This window comes from Vigna unguiculata, chromosome 8, assembly GCF_004118075.2.
Source record: "Vigna unguiculata cultivar IT97K-499-35 chromosome 8, ASM411807v1, whole genome shotgun sequence".
NCBI classification, from domain to species: Eukaryota; Viridiplantae; Streptophyta; class Magnoliopsida; order Fabales; family Fabaceae; genus Vigna; species Vigna unguiculata.
Genome location: NC_040286.1, coordinates 24980672 through 25005141, shown reverse-complemented (window position 1 = coordinate 25005141; position 24470 = coordinate 24980672). Strand labels below are relative to the sequence as shown.

Genomic DNA, 24470 nt, shown 5'->3' with positions numbered 1-24470 from the left:
ACAATTTTTGGGAAAATTCCCAAAAACGCGAAATTCAACAAAAACAGACATTGATCATGCATTAACATACAATACAACATACATTTAACCATTAACCAATTAAAACAACGTTAATCAGCTCCCCTAACTTGGATAATTCTTGCTGACATGGAAATTCCAATGTTCTTCTTCAACAATGGTTTCCTTTAACAACTTCAGCAACAACCTTCAATCCTCTCTGAACGCAACTCTTATGCTCTCAAAACAATTCCAGATGTTTTCCCTAGGCTGCCATATAATTTTTCCTCTATTTCTCTTCTCTCTCCCACTCTAATTTCACTTAATTAACCATCATTAATCCAAAAACGAAAAATAGCATTAAGGTTGTGTTAATTGCTATTCAACATACATTATGATTTGTTTTTCCAGCTGTCTTGGTTGCCTCTCTAAGGTGGCTAGGGTTTCCTCTGCCCTTTCACATTCATGCCAAAAGAAATTTTGGCAAAAAGAAAGTTTAATTTAGATTTACCAAGGTTTGAACACATAACCATGCCAATTACCAAGCACATGTACAACCATCAATCCAATTCATGTTTCTTGATAATTTCTATAAATAAGAGATTATATTATCCCTTTTCACGCTTAACATATTATTAAAATTACATGAATAAAATAACACTTAATGACATGCATAAGATTCGAACCTAAGTCCTTTCAATCTAACTAAGTACTCTCAACTATTTGAGCTAGTACTTTTTCACATCATAAACCTTAACATTAAATGACATAAAAGCTCCACTACCTGTATTTATTAAATAATTATTTATTTACTTATTTAAATTTCACGGGTCTTACACTTTCTCTAAATAAGGTTTTTCAAATATGGATAATTCATAAAATCCAATCCAAATTTTCAATTTAAATTTTTAGTTGGGCTATGAAGAGTAAAATTGGGCTATGAAGTTTTATGGGGTGCGTGAAGAAACAAGAAAGAGGCCGAAACAGCCCAACTACGAACTTTTAAGCCAAGCTTAGCTCTAAGTTGGAGTTTTTCGGATTGACCAATCAAACTAAATCCATTTTCTCAAGTCTAAAAACAAAGGTGTAGAAAATGAACAAATGTTATAAAATTGCTGTTCAAGACTTCAATCCTAATATGTTGTTATATTATTTTTTCTCTTCTTTACGTAAGATAAAATTCTTAGTGGTTAGTTATTATTTGATCTAGAGATTGAAAAAAAGATAAACAAATAAAGTAAAAGAATAGAACGAACCAGAGAAACAAAATATAGTATTTTGAAATTGTACAACATATTTATATTATTTTGACCTTAAGGTATTTTGAGAAATTTGTTTGTGTCACAAGTATTATTTCTAACCACTTATATGAATTAACAAATATTAAAAATGTTGATTTTGAGGTATTTTATTTATAAAATTTAAAAGGTGACAGTATTTTTTAACTAACTTATGATCCAACCAGATTAAATTATAGGCAAATTGAGATATTACATAAATAAATAAACAAAAGCCTAGCAAAATTTTTCAGGATTTGTTCATTCCTTGTGATTTTATTCCTAGGCAACGTCTTAATTAAAACACAGAACAAATCAGCTACATACTGAAGCAGAAAATGCAGAACCGGGGAATCAACGAATCGAAACCAAACCCTCAGTTCACTTCTCATGTCTCTGTCTTTATTCTCTGTACTAAATAACCTACGAAACCACATTTGATAGAGAACAACATAGATCACCCTTAACTATGAAACAAACAATACGTGATTGTAATAACGTGCATGGTTATTAACTACATGGCATCAGAAGAAGAAGTGAAAGGGGTGTGACCAAAGCCAAAGGCTTTAATGTGGTCTTTGAGGGATCTCTTATGTTTGAAGTCGGAGCCACAAATGCAGAGCCAGCGTTTGCCGCAATTCTTCTCGTGGGTTCGCCAGTCACCTTTCACGGCCAGAGGCTTTGCGCACTTGCGGCACGTAAAGGGCTTGGCGCCATGCTTCCTCTTGAAATGCGTCTGAAGCGTGCGAAAGTCCTTCAGTGGCTTCGCACGTGGGTGCTCGATGTTGTTCTTGCACCCTCTCGAGCAACAGTAGCAGGGAATGTCCAACAACGGTCGTGGATGGGTTCGCTTCAGCGAGTCTGGTCCTCTGCGATACTGTGACCCGTGCCCCCACATATGCATCTGCATTATAACGTTCACAAAAACCTTTCTTTTTTATTCTTCTTTTATGCTCTTATTTTTTCCTACAAAATCTTCAAAAGTAAGAACTAAAGATCTTAACTTTTAACTAAAAGCTACTATCAGCCGCATCAACTTTCACTAAAACATGTCATCATTCCCCTCAAACCTTACCACTGTTATAAAGTAAGTGGAAAACAGAAAAACATGAGACATTTTCTAAAATTGGAAACCTTATGTGAAGGTTTAGCAAAAGCTATGTGCATACGATATGACTAAAGCGAAGGTTTATTCCATTTCACACGCTACGCTTATAATACATAGTTCATTACTTAATCCAGAAACAGCACTGTACCATGTTAACACTGTCAAGGTTTCACATGAAGAGTACCATGCAAAAATCTCCATATATTTGAAACAGATAAGAAATAACTGTACCTGAAGATTGTTGTAGCGATTGAAGGTTTTGAAGCAGACGGGACAAGAGAAATGGCTGAACCCAATGAGGATCTGTTCTTGAGTTGGAATCCAGTAATTGGTAGGAGCATGAGTTGTGGCATTCACCAATCCATGATCATTGGTGGAACCAGCACTTGAATTGTTGGGGAGGCCTATGTGTAAGGCCACAGTGACATCCTCAACTTGACCATGATGTTGTGGTTTAGGATTTTGGTTTTGTAGCAAAGATTCTTGGGGTGATGAACCTAGGAAGCTACTAAGCAGAGGCAGAGGCTGAAGCTGGTTTTGATTCATGTCTAGGTAAAGAAGGAAACTATAGTGATATGATTTTCATGTGAATGAGGCAGGGTATAATAGCTACATAACATTTACATTATATATATATATATATTCCTGGGGTCAATGGTACTCTTTATTGTGTAATAAAAAAATTAATGAGGGCCAAGTTAGATTTTATCAAAATTGAGGAGTTTAATAAGGACTGGAGCCACATTAAATACATTGGCATGTAGTGAAACTTGGAAAGGAAGAAGAGTGAAAGAAATTGTGTGATAGGTGGCCAGAGAATATTACAGTTGAATATGAAAATACCCTTAGTTGTGTGGGTTATTATTTTCCCCTGCAATTCCACTTTGTCTATTTTAAGCTTGATTAGGATATACCTTAAATTCTGTGGCCCATGCTCCCTAAACGTAGAAAGAACTGCAAGCAGTGGTTTTCAAACAGAGGGAAACCCATTTTTCTCTGTCAGACACGCACCAAATCCAAAAGAGCCTTAATTAAAACTAAACAAACTTTTTAAGGAGATTTATTTTGTTACACAACTGTAAAATTATCACTAATGAGGCTACTTCTACACAATTATAGTTCTTATTAACTGCTTTGCATTTTGTAAATCACATTTAACGATTTGGGTATTAGAAAGAATTCACAGCCCGTGACAGCAGAAGAAATTTGGTTTATGTACATAAAATGTTATACTTTTGACACAGCTATATATTTATGATTGCAACTACTGTTGAAATAATATTTCAGAATTATAAGTTCTTAAAATTTGTTTTGCATTCGAGAATCTCAAGGACGGTAATTTAATGACTTAATAATACAGCATAGGCAAATCAACAAAATTAGCAGTTTTATAGTACAAACTACATATAGTAGTAGTCTATAATCTTCAAAATTTGTGGGGACAGGGATTCCCTCTATCTAAAACTTGTTTCTCTTGCTCCATGTCCTAGCTTAACTACTTACCAAATCTAATATTCTGTTTTATGATTTCAAAATAAAAGATTCCTAGAGATTTTGCCTTGTATTGTGACAGTGAACTTAAAAAGTTAAAGATTTTGTTTCTAAAAAAATTAAATTATAAGAAAAGGGGCAATAAATTTTATATATATATATATATATATATATATATATATATATATATATATATATATATATATATATATATATATGCGTGTGTGTTATATTTAGGGAAGCCAGTCTGAACAAGTCAGAGTTTTGACGAATTAATATTTGGTACTTTGATAATAAAATAATATTTAGTTTTTAAATACTAATGTTTCTGTAAGATATTTTTAAAACCTGAATTTTAAGCAATTGGCATGAAGATCAAACACTACAAAAATAATTATTTTTAGTGGGGGTTTTATTTGACATTTCTGGGGTTTTAACCCCACTAATGGTTTTACCAGGGATTTGTAATTCTCTTGGAAGAGCAAACGTGGCTAACGGATTACCGAGGGTTTTTAGCAACCCCTGAAATAGCACAACCTACTGGGGGTTTTGAAAACCCCCGCTAATGTTCGAGGTTTCGAAAAACCCCATTAGTACCAAAAAGTTTGTGCTTATATTATTATGGTATTGCTATAATGCTAAAGTTGTACTTTCCTAATAATTAATTTGTTTAGTTAATTCTTTGAGTACGAAAAGAACCTTATTTTATGAAATTTCTTATTTGATGGCTTAACATTTTGGTTTGCATTATTATTTTGGAGGATGATTACATTTGACAATACAACCAAAACAAAAAGAAAAGTAACTTAACCATTTTGTATGACCCTACTCTAATTAAATAAATTGAATACTCTTAGAGGCTAGGTTTCAATAAAAACATTCATTTTCATAACACATTTCATTAACTAAAAAGCAAAAACTCCAAGACCACTTCAAAATAAGCAATCAATACAAATATTCATTCAAATGGTACTAGTAATGGACTAGGAGTCATAATGCTCTTAATATAATAAGTGTTGGAGAGATAACATTTGAATGATAATGACATAATAAGCAAGTGCACCAGTGAACCAAAATGTAAAAGGAAATCATAGTTGTTCCCCATTAGCATAATTAACCAAAAGTTTCCTAAAGGCATATTTGTTGACATATTCTAAAAGTAAACAAATAATAACGTCTAATGCGGGGCTTGATGTTGATCATTTGTTTCTTCATTAGGAACACTTCCTTGATCAGATACCTAACATAAAAAATAATGATAATTAATAACTTTCCAAATAATAGTATCAAACATATATAAATTTAATGAAGATTTAGATATTACCGTTGGTGCATGATGCATAGTAAAATCATGAGGCAACTCTCCTTGGTAATTTTGTACCAAAAAATTAACCATTGCCTTCATTTCATTGAGTTGGGATGTCAATGTAGAAACCTATTTTAAAACACAAAATTAATCAAAATAAAGAAAATATCTTTTATTTTCTACTTTTGAATAAAAAAAATAAAGCTCTTTTCACAATCTTGATTTACATAACATAGACAATCGACTTACTTCAAACATATTCAAACATCAAATTGATCAAAGTAATGCATCATAATCAAAACTAAAAAACTAACCTGATTTTGTAACTGAGCATTAGAAGGATAACTTGAAGATGTTCCACTATATGAATGACCCTTGGAGCCAAACACTTTAGATGGGCAAGGACCCAAACCCAAACCCCTAACACGTCCACAATGTTCTTGGCTTCCAAAAGCAAAAGCTAAGGAATCAATACTTGATATTTCTTTTGATACAGATGATGATGATGTTGATTCATATACTTGAATTTTTTCCTACAAAGAACATATGAGGAAACTAATTCAAATAACACAAAGCATGGTTGACAATTATAGACTATATTAGAATTGAACTTACACTGATTTCCCTCGCTTCATCACTCACAAAGGCTTCATTAGCATGTTTATGTGTTGCTATCCATACCTCTCCTCTACTAACACTATGGCCACACTCTTTTTCCTATAAAATTGAAGAAAAAATATGACACAAAGCCAAAAATTGAAACATAAAGTTCACATTAAGATATGTAGTATTGTCACCATTTCATCTCTTTTCCTTGCAATGCTCTTAGATCCACATGTGTGAGCAATGGTTTGCTTTGCCCTATTATCTTTATTTTTCAGAGCATGCTCCTAATCATCAAAGTATAAAAATTAATAATCATTAATTTGAACGAGTTGATGAAAAATAGTTTCAATATACCTTCGTTTTTGAATTTAGTCGATAATCCACAAAAGAAGCCCAATGATCTCTATCTATTCCTGCTGGAGCCATTGCAATCAATTCATCTCTAGTACGTGTTCCATCATTTCTAAGTTGCCACAATTCTTGTCGATGGTCTCTCTACTTTATGTTAAGTGATTTGAGGATGTGGCTTATATGAACATCAGAATGGACATCAAACTTAGCCTTCAAAACATAAAACAATTAAAATTAACAAGAGTTATAGTATAATTAAATTATACATTAAGCTTTTACAATGTTGACCTGGATAGTGTTCTTAAGTACATCTTCTTTATAATCTTTAGGAATCTTCTTCCAACTAGAATAGCTAATGGGAAGAGAATTAGAGTTTCTTGCAATGCTACCTAAGAACCTATTCAATAATGCTCCCCCATCTGCAATTGGTTGACCCTCATTATTCAACTGCACAATAATCCTTTCATTAGGAGGTAAATGCCACACATCATTGGTTCGTAGTTGTTTTGTAATTCTCTTTCCTTGATCATCTACGAAATGTGAGAAAATAATTGTTACTAATTTATTATAAAGACAAATATATGTATAATATATTACGTAGTACTTTGTACATAGTTGCTTACCAATCACATTAACAAACCATGCTTTTTTTCGGGTTGCAGGCCTTTGTTCATCTACTTGCAACTCAATCTCCTTATTTTCTTCCTCTTCATTTTCAAAATATGAATGTAGTTGATATTGTTGGTTCAGATACAGGAAAAGATTGATGTGGTGGCTGAGAATTAGATTGAGGTGCAATTCGGGGTTGGCTAGTTGAAGATATCCTTACTTTCAAGGTTCCTGAAAATACATTGGTTAGATATTTCTAAAAATGAATATAAAATCAAATTGATATACAAAATCTAATGTATAATAAAATATATACAAAATACAGAATATAAAACAGAATACAGAATATATACAAAATATATATAGAATATGACAAAACAAATTACTTGGCTGAGGTGCAAATGGAGGTGGAGGACAAGCATTTTTAGGACCTTGTTGAATACTTGCTTGAGATGCAGATGGAAGTGGAGGGGAAAATGAAAATGAAGGACCTTGTTGAATATTTGCTTGAGGTGTAATTGGGGTTGGAATTTGTACTTCAAGTCTTGGAGGTTGAGTACTATGTAGTGAAGAATGAGTACTCACTTTAGGTTTTGACTTAGACTTACTTGAGGTTGAAAAGTTTTTCTTCAAGTCTCTTGAGAATGGATAAAAATTGATAAAGTTAGAAAAATCACAAAGCCATGTAGAAAAGAAAATATTTAAGAGCAGCTAATTAGATTTTCAATATTCAAGCTTGTCTTAAAACATTTAAGTTAGTGTGTGATCAATTATGGTTAACAAGAGGAAAATTAAAAGACGCATTTAAGTGTTTTGGGAAGCATGATAGAATCTTTCATTTTCTTATTCTTCATATTTTCAAAAAAAAAATTAACTTTCGTTTGCATCCATATATTCTGGAAATTAAAACTAAATTATCATGGTGCAGTGTACATTTTGAAATCATAGGCTATGCAAGTGAGAAAGTCTTGCACAATTATCATCGTTGTTAATTTTCAAATGAAGTGGATAATAGTCTTAATCTAAAAACATTGTTTTGGAAAGTGCATGATATGGAAATATGAATATAGTAGTAAGAAATTCAACAGGGGAACACTGTTGAAAGTTAAAGTGTAAGTTCATCCACAAGTTTATGAATCGAATGAAATGAAACTTATTTTCTAGGGTAAACCATAATGAATGAAAGGGAAATGAAATTTCACCTAACAAAATCATTTCGAAATAATGGTAATAGCTCCTGACAAAATTTTCGTTGCAATATTTTTAAGTTTTAGGTTTAATTCAGAAAACTGAAAAAAAGAAGAACTGAGAAAGAAAAATAGAAGTTGAACCCCGATTTAGGGCATTGTATGTTCTGACTTTAATAGAAGAAGTTCCTGTTGGGTTTTTAATAAACTTAAATGTATTAACCACTATAGGTAACTAGCCGTTGTAAGAAACTAGTCGTTCCGTTGTTAGCACTTTGTTAGACAACAACTCTATAAACTTGTGAACAAACCTTATTCACTTCTTGTGTTATATTTGTTCTTACAATACATTATATTTATAGACCCACATTTCCTCACCATTGTACTCTCAACGGCTATAAACAGCTATAAACGGCTATTAACGGCTAACTCATTAACTACCTAGACTCCAATGGCTAGTGCATTAACCACTCACAACGGCTAGTTTCTTACAACGGCTAGTTACCTATCGTGGTTAATACATTTAAGTTTATTAAAAACCCAACAAAACTCCCCCTTAAACTTAAATGCTTCTATTATTCTCCATCTTTGTTCCTTTATTCTTCATCACGGCTTCCAACGTGCAATAACTCTTCTCACATTGTGCTTGTCCCTTTCATGAATAGTTAAGTTCTTCGCTTTCTTCATGACTGACTTCCCTTTCACTTTATCTATGGTCGACTTGTACTTCGCTTTCCCTGTGACTAACTTGTTCTCTGCTCTCTCAGTTTTTGCATCCTTACTGGCAAACTTGTTCTTCTCTTTGACCGACTTGTTACTCATTGGGTTCTTTGTCTTTATGGCCGACTTGTCGTTAACTGAGTTCTTATCAATAGGCCGATTTCCTTTTGAAAGATCATACCACACCCTCGTATTGTTGTGCTCAATCTCCTCAATCTCCTCATCCATTTCAAGTCGCCACTTCTCATCTTGCACTTCCAGTGCACTTCTCAGATCCTTCTCAATTTGTAACTGTTCTTGCAAACTTGAAACATCTTCTTCAAATTCCAAGTGCCGCTTTTGCAAAGCCTGTTTCCTTCTTTCTAAGCTTGCTTGTAGAATTAAATTGTCTCTAACCTCCTTTTCAAAACTCTATTGCAAGTCTCCTTTTGCAATCTCTAACCTTTAGATTAGAAGCTTTTCTTCTTCAAATTCTGAGCTACTCAAGCTTTTCACATGCTCCACCGAGCTATCTGAGTAATCCACTTGCTCCACTAACTTATCCGAGCTTTGTAGGCGTTCCATCAAGTTAACCGAGTTGGTCTCATGCTCCACCATGTTGTCTGGGGTATCTACACGCTCCACCACCCTGTTTGGGCTATCTACATGTCTCACCAGCCTATGCAACCTACTCGGTTGTCTTGTTGACCTATCCACGCTACTCGACTGTCTTGTCGAGTTATCGACTATACTTAGCCTTTTTGCTGAATTCTCCATGCTACTCGGTCTTCTTGCCGAGTTCACCACTTGCTTATGCTCAGCTCCCGAGCTACGCGCCATCATCAACAATGTCGCTTCTTCTTCAACATCTTTTGTGAGGTTGATTATTTCTTCCTTTCTACTTTCAGATCTACAATCTTTGGCAAAATGTCCAGACTTACCACAACTGAAACACTTGCCCGAGTAGCACTCCTTTGCATAGTGATCATACTTGCCACACTTGAAGCACTCAACATTTGAGTTGCTTGATTGACCTCCTCTCCATGGACCTCGTCCTCTTCCGTGCCAATTTTGTTGACCGGATTATTCTTTCTCTTCTTGTCCTCGGCTTCTACCACTAGGACCGCTTCTTATACCTTCTCGATATCGTCCTCTACCTTGAGTGTTCTGAGCTTTCTCATCTTTAATTGACATCTTTGTTTGGAGTAATTGATCAAGTGGCTCAACCTCCTTCTTCTTCCGCTGCTCATGCGCCTCAAGGGACCCGGCAAGCTCTTCAACCATGAGCATTGACAAGTCCTTGGACTCTTCAATCGCGCACACCACATTCTCAAAGTCATCCGTTAGAGACCTCAAAATCTTTTCCACAACTCGGCTAACGGGCAACGTCTCTCCATTTCTACTAAGTTGATTCGCCACAATTTCAACCCGAGTAATGTACTCGACTACTCCTTCTATCTCTTTCATCTTCATGCTCTCCAATTCGCCTCTAAGTGTTTGAAGTCGCACCTGCTTCACTCGGTCATCTCCCTTATACGCCTTCTCCAATATGTCCCACGCTTCTTTTGAAGATTTTGCACTTGCAATCTTCTCAAAGCCAGACTCGTCCACAGCTTGGTACAGGATGTACAAAGCTGCCTTATCCTTCACACGTGCGTCTTTCAGCACTTTCAACTGGGCATTTGACCAACCTGTAGTGTTGGCTGGTTCATCAAAACCATCTTCAACCACCTCCCAATTTTCTTGGGATCCAAGAAGGGCCTTCATTTTGAGACTCCAATTGTCATAATTGACAGCCTTTGTCAACTTGGGTAGGGAGACACTATTTGTAAGACTGGCCATCTCACTCTCTTTTTTCTCAAACACTCAAACTCTCTAGCTCTCTCTTTTTTCCACTCAAACACTCAAGCTAACTGGCTCTGATACCACTTTGTTAGCACTTTGTTAGACAACAACTTTATAAACTTGTGAACAAACCTTATTCACTTCTTGTGTTATATTTGTTCTTACAATACATTATATTTATAGACCCACATTTCCTCACCATTGTACTCTCAACGGCTATAAACTGCTATAAACGGCTATTAATGGGTTGTTGTCTAACAAAGTGCTAACAGTTCCACACATTAGAGAAGAAAGGACTTGAGTTTGAAAAATGTGTGAAAAGCGTGTGACTGAAGTCAAATGCAGTTGCCAAAGCTAACTTGTTTGACATGTGTTTTTACAATATGAAGGGTAAATCTATTATAAACAAAGTAAGGTAATAAATATAATATACGTAACTTTTTTATGAGAAGGGAAAGGGGGAATTATATTTGGTTGAAAGAGAAAGAACTTTAATAGAAGAAAGGAAATATAACTCATTTCATTTCTTACATGTTTGGTTGATAAGAAAAGGAAATATTTTCTTAAATTAATGGGTTGCTCTGACATAAGTCGTTTATTTGGTGTAGGGTGTTAAATCATCAATTATTAATGATTAAACTTATGAATGGTTGGTGAGAGAGAGGTTTTCGGGAGCAGATTTCCAAAGCTCTGAAAGAATTGATGAAAGTTTCAAATCACCATTGTCTTCTTTAGTCTTTCTAGTGTTTTTCCTTAATTTTTTCCTAATTTGTTTCACTCCCTCCCATGATTATCAAGTGATTCATGTCCATTCAGATTCTCCTTTCAATCTTTCTAGTATCTATCTCTACCATATAAAAAGCAAAGATATTGTTTCTTACGTTTTGTTCTTACCAAAATTATAATGTTCAATTTGGTTGGTTTTAATTTTATGCATAGAAACAAAACCAAATAAAGTCAAGAACTGCATGAAAGTAAACAACTTAGGAACCCAAATATTGAAGCTTACAATATTTGATTACACACCTAGTGAATGAAGAGGACCAACAAACCATACATAAACTAAGCCTATTAAGGAAGTGACATAATTACCTGAATGAGATTGATGATGACCTGCAGGTGTAACTACATGTCCCCATGTAGAAGATTTATTGGTTGACATTTTCTTCTTGGTTGATATTTTCTTCATCTTTAGGTGGTCTACAAATAAGATAAACACATCAAATTAAACAATGAAGGATAATAATTTAAGATGAATTAGTAAAATGATAAGAACTACACCATTTAAGAGTAGTGAAACAAGGTTGGAGGGTTACAATCTTGAGTTACACACAATACAGGTGCAGGAGTTCAAACGTGCTGAGAAAAAAGGTGTGAAGAGAGGTTTGAAATTCATGTTACTTGACACCACACAGGCTATGTTACTGAGGCCAGATGGTCACCCCAATAACTATGGCCACTCGCCACACCAGAACTTAACTAATGATTGTGTGCATTGGTGCTTACCAGGACCTATAGACACTTTGCCTGATTTTCTATTAGAAACGTTGAGAAGGGAAGGTCTTTCATCTGTTCCTAAAAAAGACTTCATCTAAAGACTAAATTCTTAATTAGATTTACCATTTAATTTTTTCTGTAATTTAATGTATAATCATAGGTTCAATAGACTCAGTAGTGATTTTCTACTAGAAATGTTGAAAATGGAAGTTGTTATCTCTCAGGTAAAACGAGACTCCATTTGTAAACCTGTTTGACCTGTTTGACCAAATCTCAGTCATGCCATTGGACACTTACATGGTTAGTAAAACAGACAAACATACCTTATAAATCAACAGATGCAGCTATTCAATTAAAAAAAATCAATAATGATAGAGTAATTCTTTGTTATCATCTAAAGAATGAATAAGAATATGCTAAATAACAAATCACAATGAGTAATTACGCTTAACATATCCCTTAATGACCCTTTGTTAATCTATTTTGTTTTATTCTACTTTTTCTTCACATGAATTAAATATCTTCTCTTCAAACAGGGTCATGGCTTCCGAAAGGATCTTTTTCAAATGGTGGCAAATTTGAAACCAAAGTTTATGAGATTTCCTGGTATGTTCAAATTCTATGTAATTAGATATACATTGAGGTAGCAATATATAAGATTCACTTAAAAATTATAAAATCTAATTAACTCTATTTATCCTTGTCCATTGCGTTAATTAAGTGGCACCTACGTTGAAGGATATCATCTGCAAAATAAATATCAGTGGAAAGATACAATTGGAGCATGGGAAGAGAGACCAGGTCACAACAATGATATTTGGAACTATTGGAGTGACGATGGAATTGGTTATCTGGAATATCTCCAGGTGAGTATTTATTATTCTTGACACACCTATTCTACTAATGAAAATAGTTTGACACATGCCACTGAAACCCTAAACATCTTCAAGTAAAACTTAAAAGCAAATCATAAACATAAAACCCTAAAATTCAACGAGCATTAGTTGGGCATTCTCTAGCAAAGTGCCCTGACTCTCCACAGTTGTAGCAGCAAAGTGCCGATACTAGTGGTAGTTTTACTTGATTTTAGGGAGAACGAGGAAATCAAAAGAGAGAATGTCTTCCTCCAAGGGACAATCCAACGTTCATATGAGTGAGCCACCGAAATCGAAATCGAAATTGAAATTGAAACAGAAAGAGATGAAATCAGAGACAAAGATGAAATCGGAAGCCATTGAGACAAAAACGAAAATGAAATCGAAGCCAAAGATGAAAATGATGGAGTGAGAGGTACATGGTTTACCTTGAGTGACGAGAGGCACCCGCTTCTTCCTTTTACCAGTGATATTTTTTTTTCTTGAACGAACATAAGTCGCTGAGCCACTGCGTCAAAGACACCTTCTATCTGAGAGCGAAAGAGTTTTGTATGCTTAATCAAATTAAAACTTTAAAAAATTACAAAATTTTACTAGGATTTCTTTAAAAACCCCTTTTATTTAGAGAGGGTTTATAAAACCTCTCCTATGTATATCTCTTAGTGTAGGTTATTATAACCCCCAATAATTAACCCCCAGTATAATTATATTTTTTTGTAGTGAAAGTGCAAATGACACAGTCAAGTATCACAAAATTTTCTAGAACTAAAATAATATTATTTATTTTCAAAACATATATGACATGAAAAAAAAATGATTAGACGATTTTAGTCCCGAATGCATTTAAGAAAACATCTACATGTCATCGATAACTTTATACCGTATATTGAAGGGAAAATGATATATTAACAATCGATTTTTAACAACTTCTCTCGTTATCTGACATGGCAGTGATTTTTTATTTTTTTGCACAATTCCACATTGGATGCTTGAGTGCAAGAGAGAAAAAGAGGTTGATTGGAGTGACAGAAGTGAGATAAGCAAGGAGAGAGAACAAAATGAAGTGGTGAGAGAAGTAGAGAGCAGTTTGTGGTTTCTCCATCCCTAGGTTTGATTTTCCTCCTTCCCCTAAGTTTTTTCTTCCTCCATCTCCAAAGTGTATTATTCGTCACCCCTCTAATTTTCTTCTTCCTCCATGCCCGTAGTTTTCTTCTTCCGTCATTCTCCAAGTTTGTTGTTCCTCCATTTCTGAAGATATTGTCGAACTGTGTTCGTCATTTCCCTTTTGGTGGAGCAGAAAAAGTTTTGGGTTTACCCACTGCAACAATATTTTTGTATTCGTTGATGCTTGTGGAAATGAGCCATTTTTGTTTCTGTTTTTGGTTAATATATGATAAAGTTTGGATTTTTTTTTTAAAACAATGTTGTTCAAAAGCGGATTGGTGACGCAAGATTGGTGTTTTTCGTTATGTTGTGGTCTACATTGGTGAAGAGGTAAGAAAAGTCATTGTTGAAGCCAACCCATTGGTGGGTGGTGTGGTAATGAAAACAAATTTTACGTAATATAAATTTATTATTGGAATTGGAATTGATTTATTGAATTGGAATTCATTTATTGGGATATTGGTTTGCAAGGTTGATTTGCTATAGGAAGTCAGATTGGTTTGAATGTGTGTAATGTGGGATTGCAAATTTATGCTAACCTGTTATTATATAAGTGCTAAGCCAAAGTATTATTTTTGCACACACATTGTCCACTTTGTAGTAATGAGTTGGAAATGAATATTTATATTGTTCGCACCATAGAGCTAGTATTCGCTTTAATACTTGAGCATAAATCACTTTCATTTGATTGAGTTTGGGTAGGTTGGGAAACAAAAAAATTTGGTAACTTGTTACATGTTAAGTTGTAAGTGGGGTTATTGTTTTTGCACATATGATGTCCACTTTAGTTGATATGGGGATGGGCTATATGGATTGTGAATTGTTAATGAGTTTTCATGGTATATTTATAGGGTTCGCACATGACCACTTTTCCTCACTTTATTAGTTTGATTGGTTGGATTTTATGTTAAGTGGAAAAAAAATATTTGGTAAGTTATTATTTTTGAAGTGCTAAGCCATGCTTTTATTTTTGCACATGTGATGTCCAGTGTGGTTGCATATATGGATAGGTGATATGGATTGCATTTATGCTAACCTGTTATTATATAAGTGTTAACCTCTTAGTTTGTAAGTGCTAAGCCAGGATATTGTTTTTGCACATATGATAGGATGTGACAACAGTTGTTTACATAGGTGATAGTCTAATGGCTAATTATAGTGACAACAGTGAATGCGATGGTTAGAAGAAGAATGAGGTTAAGGTGTGTGAAGACTTAAATTTTGGTTATTATTCATTAATTTATAGAATGACATTTCATAAGTTTTATGGATGAATATGTGGAGACTTCTAGGCATTACTGTCGGATGAAGTACATTGCTTCCTTAAATAAAAATTTAACTAGAGAACAAAGCTCCGTAATTGAAGGGACACCATTTGGATGGTTCAATATGTTGAAAGGAAGTCTAAAAGTTAGTAGGAAACTTCTTAGTTCCTTAATTACTTTGTGGGTTGAAAGGAGAGGGGTTTTTTTAATAAGTAATAAAGTTGTTCGTTTATCATTTGTTTGGAATTGAGATTATGGGTTGATGGTGAGAGTATTAACTCAGATGAGGTTTGTGTGGAGAGTGAGTGTAAGAAACTATTGAATAACGAAAGTGTTGATGTTGAAATGTTATATGATTTTCTAAGAAGATGTATGGACGAGGTTAGCTTGGAGGAATACTGTAGGCTATATATTATTTTGGGAATTTCGGAGTTCCTTTGTCCAAGTCGCAAGGGAACAATTTTCCCCATCTTATTTACCATTGTGGATGACCTTAGTAGTCTTGAGAAATACAAATGGAGTGGACTTATTTATGAATACTTAGTTGGGAGCATATGCAATACATCCATGTTCTTAAAGAAGAAAGGAAAGAAGAAACACTTCCACATTGTTGGTTGTGTGTACTTGTTACATGTAAATTGTAATTAATTTGTTTGAATTCAAATTTGTTTTCTTTGAAATAGGAAGAAATGCATTAAGTTAATTTTTTTTTTGAGATGTTTTAGATATGGTCTTTTGAGCACTTCTTGATTCCAAAATGTGATATTGGAAAGTCAAGCAAAATGTTCCCCCGAGTATTACAATGGATGGATATGAAATGGCTGAGGAAAAAATAACTAGTGCTTTGAATAATAACAAGGTATGAAAGTGAATTTAGTATGACTAGTTACTTTTAGGTATTGACTTAAATTTTTTGAAGTAATTTTTGGTCTAATGTTTCAGGTTGTCATGGAGTTTGGTGTATCAAAGTTCGAGCTTTGTCATCCTTTTGTGAAGGAAGGTTTTGATAAATATGGTACAAGATTTGAGGACGATGAAGACGACGAAGACGAGGAACATTTAAGTATAAAAATAGATAAATAAGAAGTTGAGATTTTGGATCTACGGAAGGCAATGAAAGAGTTTAAATCCATAATGAAATATATGTCAAAGAAGAATTTCAAACAGGAGTGTCTAACCAAACCACATCATTATAGGGGACAAGAAGACTTTGATGAATATGGGCAACAAGACAAGTTTGAAGTTGTTGGAAGTACTCCTCTACAGCAACATGGCCAAGAGGTTGGTGCCAACATACACAGGAATGAAGCTCAAAGTAGTAATTGGTACCACCGATTGAAGGAAGAACCGAGGAAGCGTTTCAAGAGCATATCTATACGAACTCCATTTATGACTTATGCGAGGAGGAGGAAGCGGGTTACTTAGAAGTTGTTGCATGTTCGCAGTGATGTTAGATTTGATTTGATTTAAACAAAGCGTGAATTAATTCTGCTACCCTTGTGTAAGTTGTGGATGAATTAGGAATTTATAAAAGTTAAGTTTGGAACACCAATTTAAATATTATTGTTAATTTGTTCATTGACCTTACTATTTGGTTGTTTTTTTGGTACTTTATTGAATCTAGTTGAATGGATGAGAATGATGTAGTTTGGTTTCTGTTTTATGTTGAAGTGCGCATGTTATAAATGGTGCCTAGGTTCAAGGGTGTAATGAAGGAAATAAAGATTCAAAATGAGCAATGTCAAATTCTGCTGTCATGTATTTGTTAAGGCATGGGTTCCTAAGTGCTAATCAATGAATTAAGTTGTGGTAACCCATGTCAAATCTTTTGTACAAAAAATGTGGCGTATTTCAGTATCTTTATAAGATAGGAAAAATTTCTACAAGAATATCTGATTTTTTGTTAAGTACTGTTAAATTGCACAACATATTTTATGTGCTAACTCGTGGCTGCATAACTGCTAAGTAATAGTACTTGGTTCTCAGTAATAGTGATTTTGTCAGGAGGCCTTTAATATTGATGGTACTCCATCCTGCAATACATTAGAGTGATATATGCGCATGCATATATTTGTCTTCATTGGATTTGTAAGTGCAAAGCAATGACATAAGTACTGCTAACTCATGCAATTGGTTTTTAAAGAAACGTTATTTGTGCTGCCAAATAACAGTGTGCAGTTTATTTGCTAACTCGTGCGTGCGTAAGTTCCAATTTGTATGGTTTTTTTTTATTCATATCCATATTGGAGTTTAAAAAAATGAAAAGACAAAAAAAAGCTTAGACATTTTTTAATTGTCTTATGTGGATTAGGTGAAATAAGAAACTTTTTTTCTGACCAAAATGAGACACTTTTTATTTAGCATTATTAGTTGCTGTAAAATAATTGCGAACCTATGCATAAGGTACTGCTAAGCTGGTTTACAATTATTTGGGTTATGTGAACTTAAATATAATAAGTTTTTTATGAATAACTTTTTTCATGTATCCTTAAACGTTTGTAGATGTGATGTATACCACCATACAATGTTAAGAAATCGTTAATCCAAAATATACAAACAAAGTGCAGATAGGATATATCTGCAAACCTACAGCAACGTAAGTGCTAACCTAGGTTGACAATAATGTTTGGGATTACTATCTGATACAAAAAGTGGACATAACAACAAAAGTGCACAATCAACCTTCATTCACCATGTCATAATGAAAGATATACAAGAGCTCCAAAAGTTGTCTTTCTACATTGCATAATGTCCAAAAAGAGAATACAAAAGAAGCCTCCAAATCATGTCAATGATTTCTATAAGGAATGTTTAAAGTCATGATATATTACCTAATGATGTCTTCATTTGCAGACATTTGTGTATCGATATTGTGTTATAATGACGTTAGGAGAGACATAAAACATGTGGAAGGTGTGGGTGAGAAAAGGTTGTGTGAATTAGTCGTGATCGTGCCTACCTGAATTGTGGGCGCTCCACTTTCCATGTTAAGGCTTACCTGCTGCAAAATGTAACATTGTAAATGGGGTGTAATGAAGTAATTTTAAGACAATCCATTTAAATATAATTAAAATGTGGATGAATGACTTACATCAAGATCCCTTGTCGATTTATTCGATGCTGCCCTGCATTTTCGTTTCTTGGAAACCTTCTCCATTGTTGATTGAAACCTATTTGTTCGAGGTCGACCCTTCCTCTTAACATGTGAAGGGCTTCATACCATGTTGTCCATAGTGGGCGTTGGATCTTGGGTTAATTTTTCCTTGACCTGGTGTGAAGGAATACTTACTATATTGAATATAGGTAAGTAAAGACTTACATACATGGAGTCAAGTTGGGTTAACACAGACTTTGTCCCATTCTCAGATTGACACGTAACTTCTGTAATTTCATAAAATCTCTTACACATGAAGTCATACCTTTTCACATAGGGATCGTCCTTATTATCTTTGTATGACGCTTTTATGTAAGTGTGTCGTCGTCGAATGTGTTTGTTCCACCTCTTCAAAAGGTACTTGGGTGGTACACTTTTGACCTCCTCTTGTGCAAGAACAAGAAAGTTGTGTCGACATATAATACCTCTAAATTCAAACAAAAGACAAGTACATTGAATTTCTTGATTGACTTTATCAAATACAACTTCATGCATTTTATCATCACTTTCTCCATCACGTATGCACTCCTCTTTAACCATGTACTTTGAATAGATTCATTACATTCACAACATTTGATATTGCAATTAATTTTACTCTTTAACTCTTGCTGAACTTCGGCTATCTTTGTATGAGTGTATTCTTCTTGGAATTGCCTTTCAATAAATGATTGAGTGGCACAAGGTTGGGTGGCACAAGGTAGGGTGGTATTCAAGGAACCAAAGTCGGCTTCAATTTCCTTCTCGGCCTTCGATCACAGTGCATTGTCATATTGGACAACAAATTGTTTCAATGTTGTGGTAGAATTTATGAAGCCATCAAAGAAGGCATTCATACCCTCACTTCTCTAAGTTGTGGACATACCAGCCCAAAATTGAGACTTCAAATAACAAGGAACCCATATACTTCTATCCTTGTAAAGCGTTGAAAGTCATTCTTTATTCTGTAAGTCAAAATTGGATATGAATTGTTCCCAACCTACCTCAAAATCAATAGTGGAGGTGGACTCGTATACCAATTATTTCAAAGCATGCTTTATGGTCTTGTAGGTTGTCAATCCATCTAACTTTTCGTGGACTTTCTTCATGATGTGCCACAAACACCACTGATACCTGGTTTGGGAAATACAAGAAAAATAGCATTTTCATTACTCTACATTGGTCAGTTATGATGCCATCTGGTGCCCTGTTCCCCATGCACCTCAACCAGCATTGAAAGAGCCATGTAAAAGTTGATGTATCTTCTGAAGACAACAGTCCACATCCAAGTAGAATTGATTGCCCATGATGGTTAACACCAACAAAGGGTGCAAACGACATGTCGTATTTGTTGGTTAGGTATGTAGTATCGAATGAGATGACATCATCAAAGTCCACTAAGGCGGCTCTATTCCTTGCATCTTCCCAAAAGACATTAATGATTCTATTTTAGCATCAGTGTCAATTTCATAATAGAAGGAATTATTCAACTCTCTCATTCTTAAGAAATGTTGCATCTAAGCATGTCTATCTCCCTCTTTGCAATATGCTCGTCTTTGTTACCCGATGTAGTTCCTTGCGTGTCGCTCAACAAACTGTAAGTTCTCAAAACCTCTCGCATGACCTACCAATGACCTAAATGTCTTGTTCAAACGTATATCTAGAGGTGTCAATTTGGCCCCTAGCCCATGGGCCAGCCCTGGCCCACTTTTCATAAAGCCCCCTTTTAGGGGGCCCCCAAATGAGGGGGCCAAAAAAAAGCCCCAGCCCCCAAAGCCCCCTCTCTAGTGGGTTAGGGCTAGGGCTAAGGTGGGTTAACCCCCCAAATAATACTACATTAAGCCAGAGTCAAAAATTAAGTTGAGTGACCCAAACAGGCCCGATGACAAGGACAGACCCGACGACCAAGATGAGCCCGACGACCAGGACGAGCTTGACAACCCGGACGGGCTTGACAACCCGAACATTCTAAACAACATGGACGGGCCTAAAAACCCAGCAGGGCCAAACGACCAAGATGGTCCCGACGACCAGGACGGGTCTGACAACTCGGACATGCCAGACAACACGAACGGGCTCGACGACCCAAACGGACCCGAAAACCCGGACGGGCCAGACGAGTCCAACGATCTAAACGGGCCGACGACCCGAACGAGCCCAACGATTCAAACAGGCCCAATGATCCAGACAAGCCTAACGACCCGAATGAGCCGACGAATCGTATGGACCCGACGATCCAAACGGGGCCGATGACCTGAACAGACCCAACGAGCTAAACGGGCCCGACAATCCGAACGGGCCCGACGACCCGACCCGAATGGGCCCGACGACCAGAACGGGCCCGTCGACCCGAACGGGCCCAACGAGCCAAATAGGCCCAACAATCCGAATGGGCCAGACGACCCGAACGGGCTGGACGACCTCGACGGACCCGACGACCCAGACAGGCATGACGACCTCGACGGGCCCGACGACCCAGACGGGCCTGACGACCCAGACGACCAGAATGGGCCCGACGACCCGAATAGGCCAGACGACCCAGATGGGCCCGACGACCCGAACGGGCCTGACGACCTAGACGGGCCCAACGACCAAGTCGTGCCAGACGACCCTAACGAGCCCAACGACCCCGTTTGGGTCATCAGGTGCATACAGGTTGTCGGGCCCGTTGGGATCGTTGGGCCTGTCTGGATCATTGGGCTCGTTCGGATCGTCGGGCCCATATGTGTTGTCAGGCTTGTTCATATCGTTTGTCCCGTCCGGGTTGTTGAGCCTGTCCGGGTTGTCAAACCCATCCGTGTTGTCAGGTTTGTCCTGTATTCGGGCACATTTGGGTCGTCGGGCCCGTTCGGGTTGTTGGGCCCGTTTGGATCATCGGGCCCGTTCGAGTCGTCGTTCTTGTCGAGGTCGTCGGGCAGGTCCGAGTCGTTAGACCTATTCGGGTCGTCGTGCTTGTCCGATTCGTTGGGTCTGTCCCACAGATAGTAATATATTTTAAAAAATAATATATTTTTCATGTGGAAGATGAAAGCCCATGGGTTGGCCCTGGCCCATAGGGCTTTTGTAGGATTTTTTGCCCTGTGGGCTTCTTTGTTGGGGGCTTTTTTTCAATGTGGGCTTTTTTGGCCCTAGCCCACATGGGCCAGGGCTAAACCCTGTGGGCTGGGTCAAATTGACACCTCTACGTACATCAGCCTCGTCATTAATATCAAGTGTTCAATTTGCCTGCAAATTCAACCTTCTATTCTCACATATTAACCTCGATTTTGTAGGACTAATGTCATGATTGTGTTCATGAACCACAGTGCCCAGTATCCATGCTTGTGGTTTTTTCACTATTGTTAAGCATGCTGGACATTGTGTTGTTTGGGTAGGGTGGGTCTTCAATTCTGGCGGGATTTGGGACACGTACTTCCCTTCCCTTGAGCAAACTAATTTCAGGTAACACAACTGGTTATCATCATCTTTTTTCTATGTACGAGTTCACACACCAAAACTACATTTGACAGCATGTTGCTTGTACAAACTCTTAACGTCTTCTGCAGTTTCAAATTGCATTTTGTAACATCCCTAAGGAATATTACTTTTACATGAATATAGATGGATAACTAAAATAAAATAAAACACAATGATATTAATAAAACCTCATTTATAATCACACTTTCCCAAAAATACAGGAAAATTTAAAAACTTTAATTGCAGCATAATTCAAATATTCGCAATTACATTATTACAAAATCAACCAAAGTTCAACATAATTATAAATTACATCAAAATCCTTTAAATGAAAATCCTTTCAAAAGCCCCCAGGTAGACCCTGCACTCCGCCTCTAAGCATATCCAGGCTCACCTGTCAATTCATCTGCTCCTGGATAACAAGTTATCCGATCATCGCCACACACACACACACACACACACACACACACACACACACACACACATATATATATATATATATATATATATATATATATAATGAAATAAATATGTCATCCATCCCAAAGAAAATAAATCTTGCGTCAACATTTTATTATTTCAAATTACCCATCCCTGATCTCATAGTCCTTCATGAGTCATATGCATGAACTAGGTCTTGGAACTTTACTGTGCTCCCACGAAACTAACCCATTCGTGGTCCAACCCTACGAGCCTATCTCGCTCATAGTCCTACCCCACAGACTCCTCGTCTGTAGAAAACCATCCAAGCCTTCCTCGCTCGAACCCTGGCACGCACGCAATCACCATACTATGGACTCCTCGCCCAATAGCAGCCAACGGGAACAAAACTCCATGTCCATCATGCGTCCCACCATTAAGCATATCCCAGACCCATATTGGACTTAGTCCTTCAAGCCCAAACACCACAACACAAGCATATAATTCCTATACTTCAGGAACTAGCAAGCAACCTAGTTCAACATCACACGCAAACATGAAACTCGTAGTATACTCGCTTAAGCTAGGGATCTTCGCCCAGGCTAGCCCGTCACCCTCGCTTAAGCTTCTCCATCTTGCCTGAGCGAGTGTGAAACAGTGGCTTCACCACATCACCCAAAACACCAAAACCATGCCAAATTTACAATGCAATCATTCTCATTCAATCTATTTCATTAATCAAACCATAAAAACACACTGTAAACATGTTTGAATCTCCAAAACACATGATTTGGCCATAAATAACAATAATAGTACCAAAACCCTCATCCAATTCTTATAAAACACCAAAAAGGCTTTGTACCCAACATTCCATCCACCAATTCTCAATTACAATGCATATAATACAAAAAATCACACCACATAGAATCCAATTGAGGACAAAAACGTAGAAACACATGTAAGATTCGTATACACATAAATTCAACACCCAAAACCTGAGTCCTTACACAAAACTAGTAACTTTTGGGGTTTCTTCTCCAATTTTCCAATCAGCCTAATTCTTCCTCTCAAGTCTTCTCCCAATAGCACTCAATTCTCTTCTCACACTCTCAGAATTCGTGTTCCTCTCAAAAGCCAATTATCAATACTGCCAAAACCCTTCTTTTCCCCCAAATTGGCCCTGTTATATGTGTTTGGGTGATGTATTTAAAAGCTGGGCTTAATTATGGGTTTAGTGCCTATTCAATGATAATTACATAAGGGTTTGATACTATTTTTCCAGCCCCCCCCCCTTGGCTGCTCCTTACACTAGGTTTTCCTTTACCTTTTCACATTCCCTCCAAAACTAGACTTATCAAAAATAAAAGTTAATTCATGTCTATCAAGGTTTGAACACGTGACCCTCCACTCATAAGGCCAAAGCACAACCATTATGCCAATTCAGATTTTTGTGATAACTATTATAATCCTATGATTATAATATCACTCACCAGTCACAATTATATTATCAAGATACTAATAAATCAAAAATAACACACATAAGGCATACATAGGACTCAAACCCAAGTCCTCTCACACAAACCAAAGTACACTCAACCACATGACCTAATACTTTTCCACGTCACACCAATTAACATTTAATGTCATAAAAGTCCCATTCTCCCGCATTTATTAATTAATTAATTATTTAATTAATTAATTTTCCACGGGTCTCACATTTCCCCCACCTCACAAGAATTTTCATCCTCGAAACTGAGACTTACCAGAAAACAGGTGAGGGTAAGACCTCCTCATGACGTCCTCCATCTCCCACGTCATCTTCTATGTTGTCTCACCCCAAAGTACCTTCACCGTCTTTAACTCCTTGCCCCTAAGTTGCTTGACCTGAGTATCTAGTATACGAACCGGTCCGATTGGCATGGTCAGATCCTCTCGCACTTGCATGTCATCAGCCTCTAGTACATGGTCTGGACTTGTAATGTATTTCCTCAATTGAGAAACATGGACTACATTGTCCAAGTTTGCCAGATGAGGTGGCAAGGCAATTTCATATGCCGCTTGTCCAATCCTCCGCGTAATCTGATACGGTCCTATAAACCTCGGGGTCAACTTCTTCGACTTAAGAACCCTTCCAACTTCCGTGGTTGGGGTGACTCGGAGAAACACATGGTCGCCTTCATCAAACTC

The 24470-nt window shown here is 36.4% G+C and overlaps 2 protein-coding genes across 9 annotated transcripts; both read right to left on the bottom strand.

Annotated features, from left to right (window-relative positions):
• Positions 1-1566: 1566 nt before the first annotated feature.
• On the bottom strand, positions 1567-2968 carry LOC114193084 (protein TRANSPARENT TESTA 1-like). Its single transcript, XM_028082781.1, has 2 exons — positions 2614-2968; positions 1567-2178 (listed from the first exon to the last, which is right to left on the bottom strand). The coding sequence occupies exons 1-2, from the start codon at positions 2926-2928 to the stop codon at positions 1789-1791; spliced, it is 705 nt and encodes a 234-aa protein (XP_027938582.1). The 5' UTR covers positions 2929-2968; the 3' UTR covers positions 1567-1788.
• Positions 2969-4811: 1843 nt separating this feature from the next.
• On the bottom strand, positions 4812-13399 carry LOC114193391. Of its 8 annotated transcripts, XM_028083158.1 has the most exons (11): positions 13277-13399; positions 11569-11676; positions 7132-7382; positions 6760-6976; positions 6425-6666; positions 6140-6346; positions 5977-6069; positions 5795-5896; positions 5494-5712; positions 5198-5308; positions 4812-5113 (listed from the first exon to the last, which is right to left on the bottom strand). In XM_028083158.1, the coding sequence occupies exons 6-11, from the start codon at positions 6209-6211 to the stop codon at positions 5051-5053; spliced, it is 660 nt and encodes a 219-aa protein (XP_027938959.1). In that variant the 5' UTR covers positions 6212-6346; positions 6425-6666; positions 6760-6976; positions 7132-7382; positions 11569-11676; positions 13277-13399; the 3' UTR covers positions 4812-5050. The 8 variants fall into 8 exon arrangements, with proteins under 8 accessions (XP_027938959.1, XP_027938958.1, XP_027938962.1 ...); XM_028083157.1 differs by lacking the exon at positions 7132-7382; XM_028083161.1 differs by lacking the exon at positions 7132-7382 and having other exon boundaries at positions 5822-5896.
• Positions 13400-24470: the final 11071 nt, after the last annotated feature.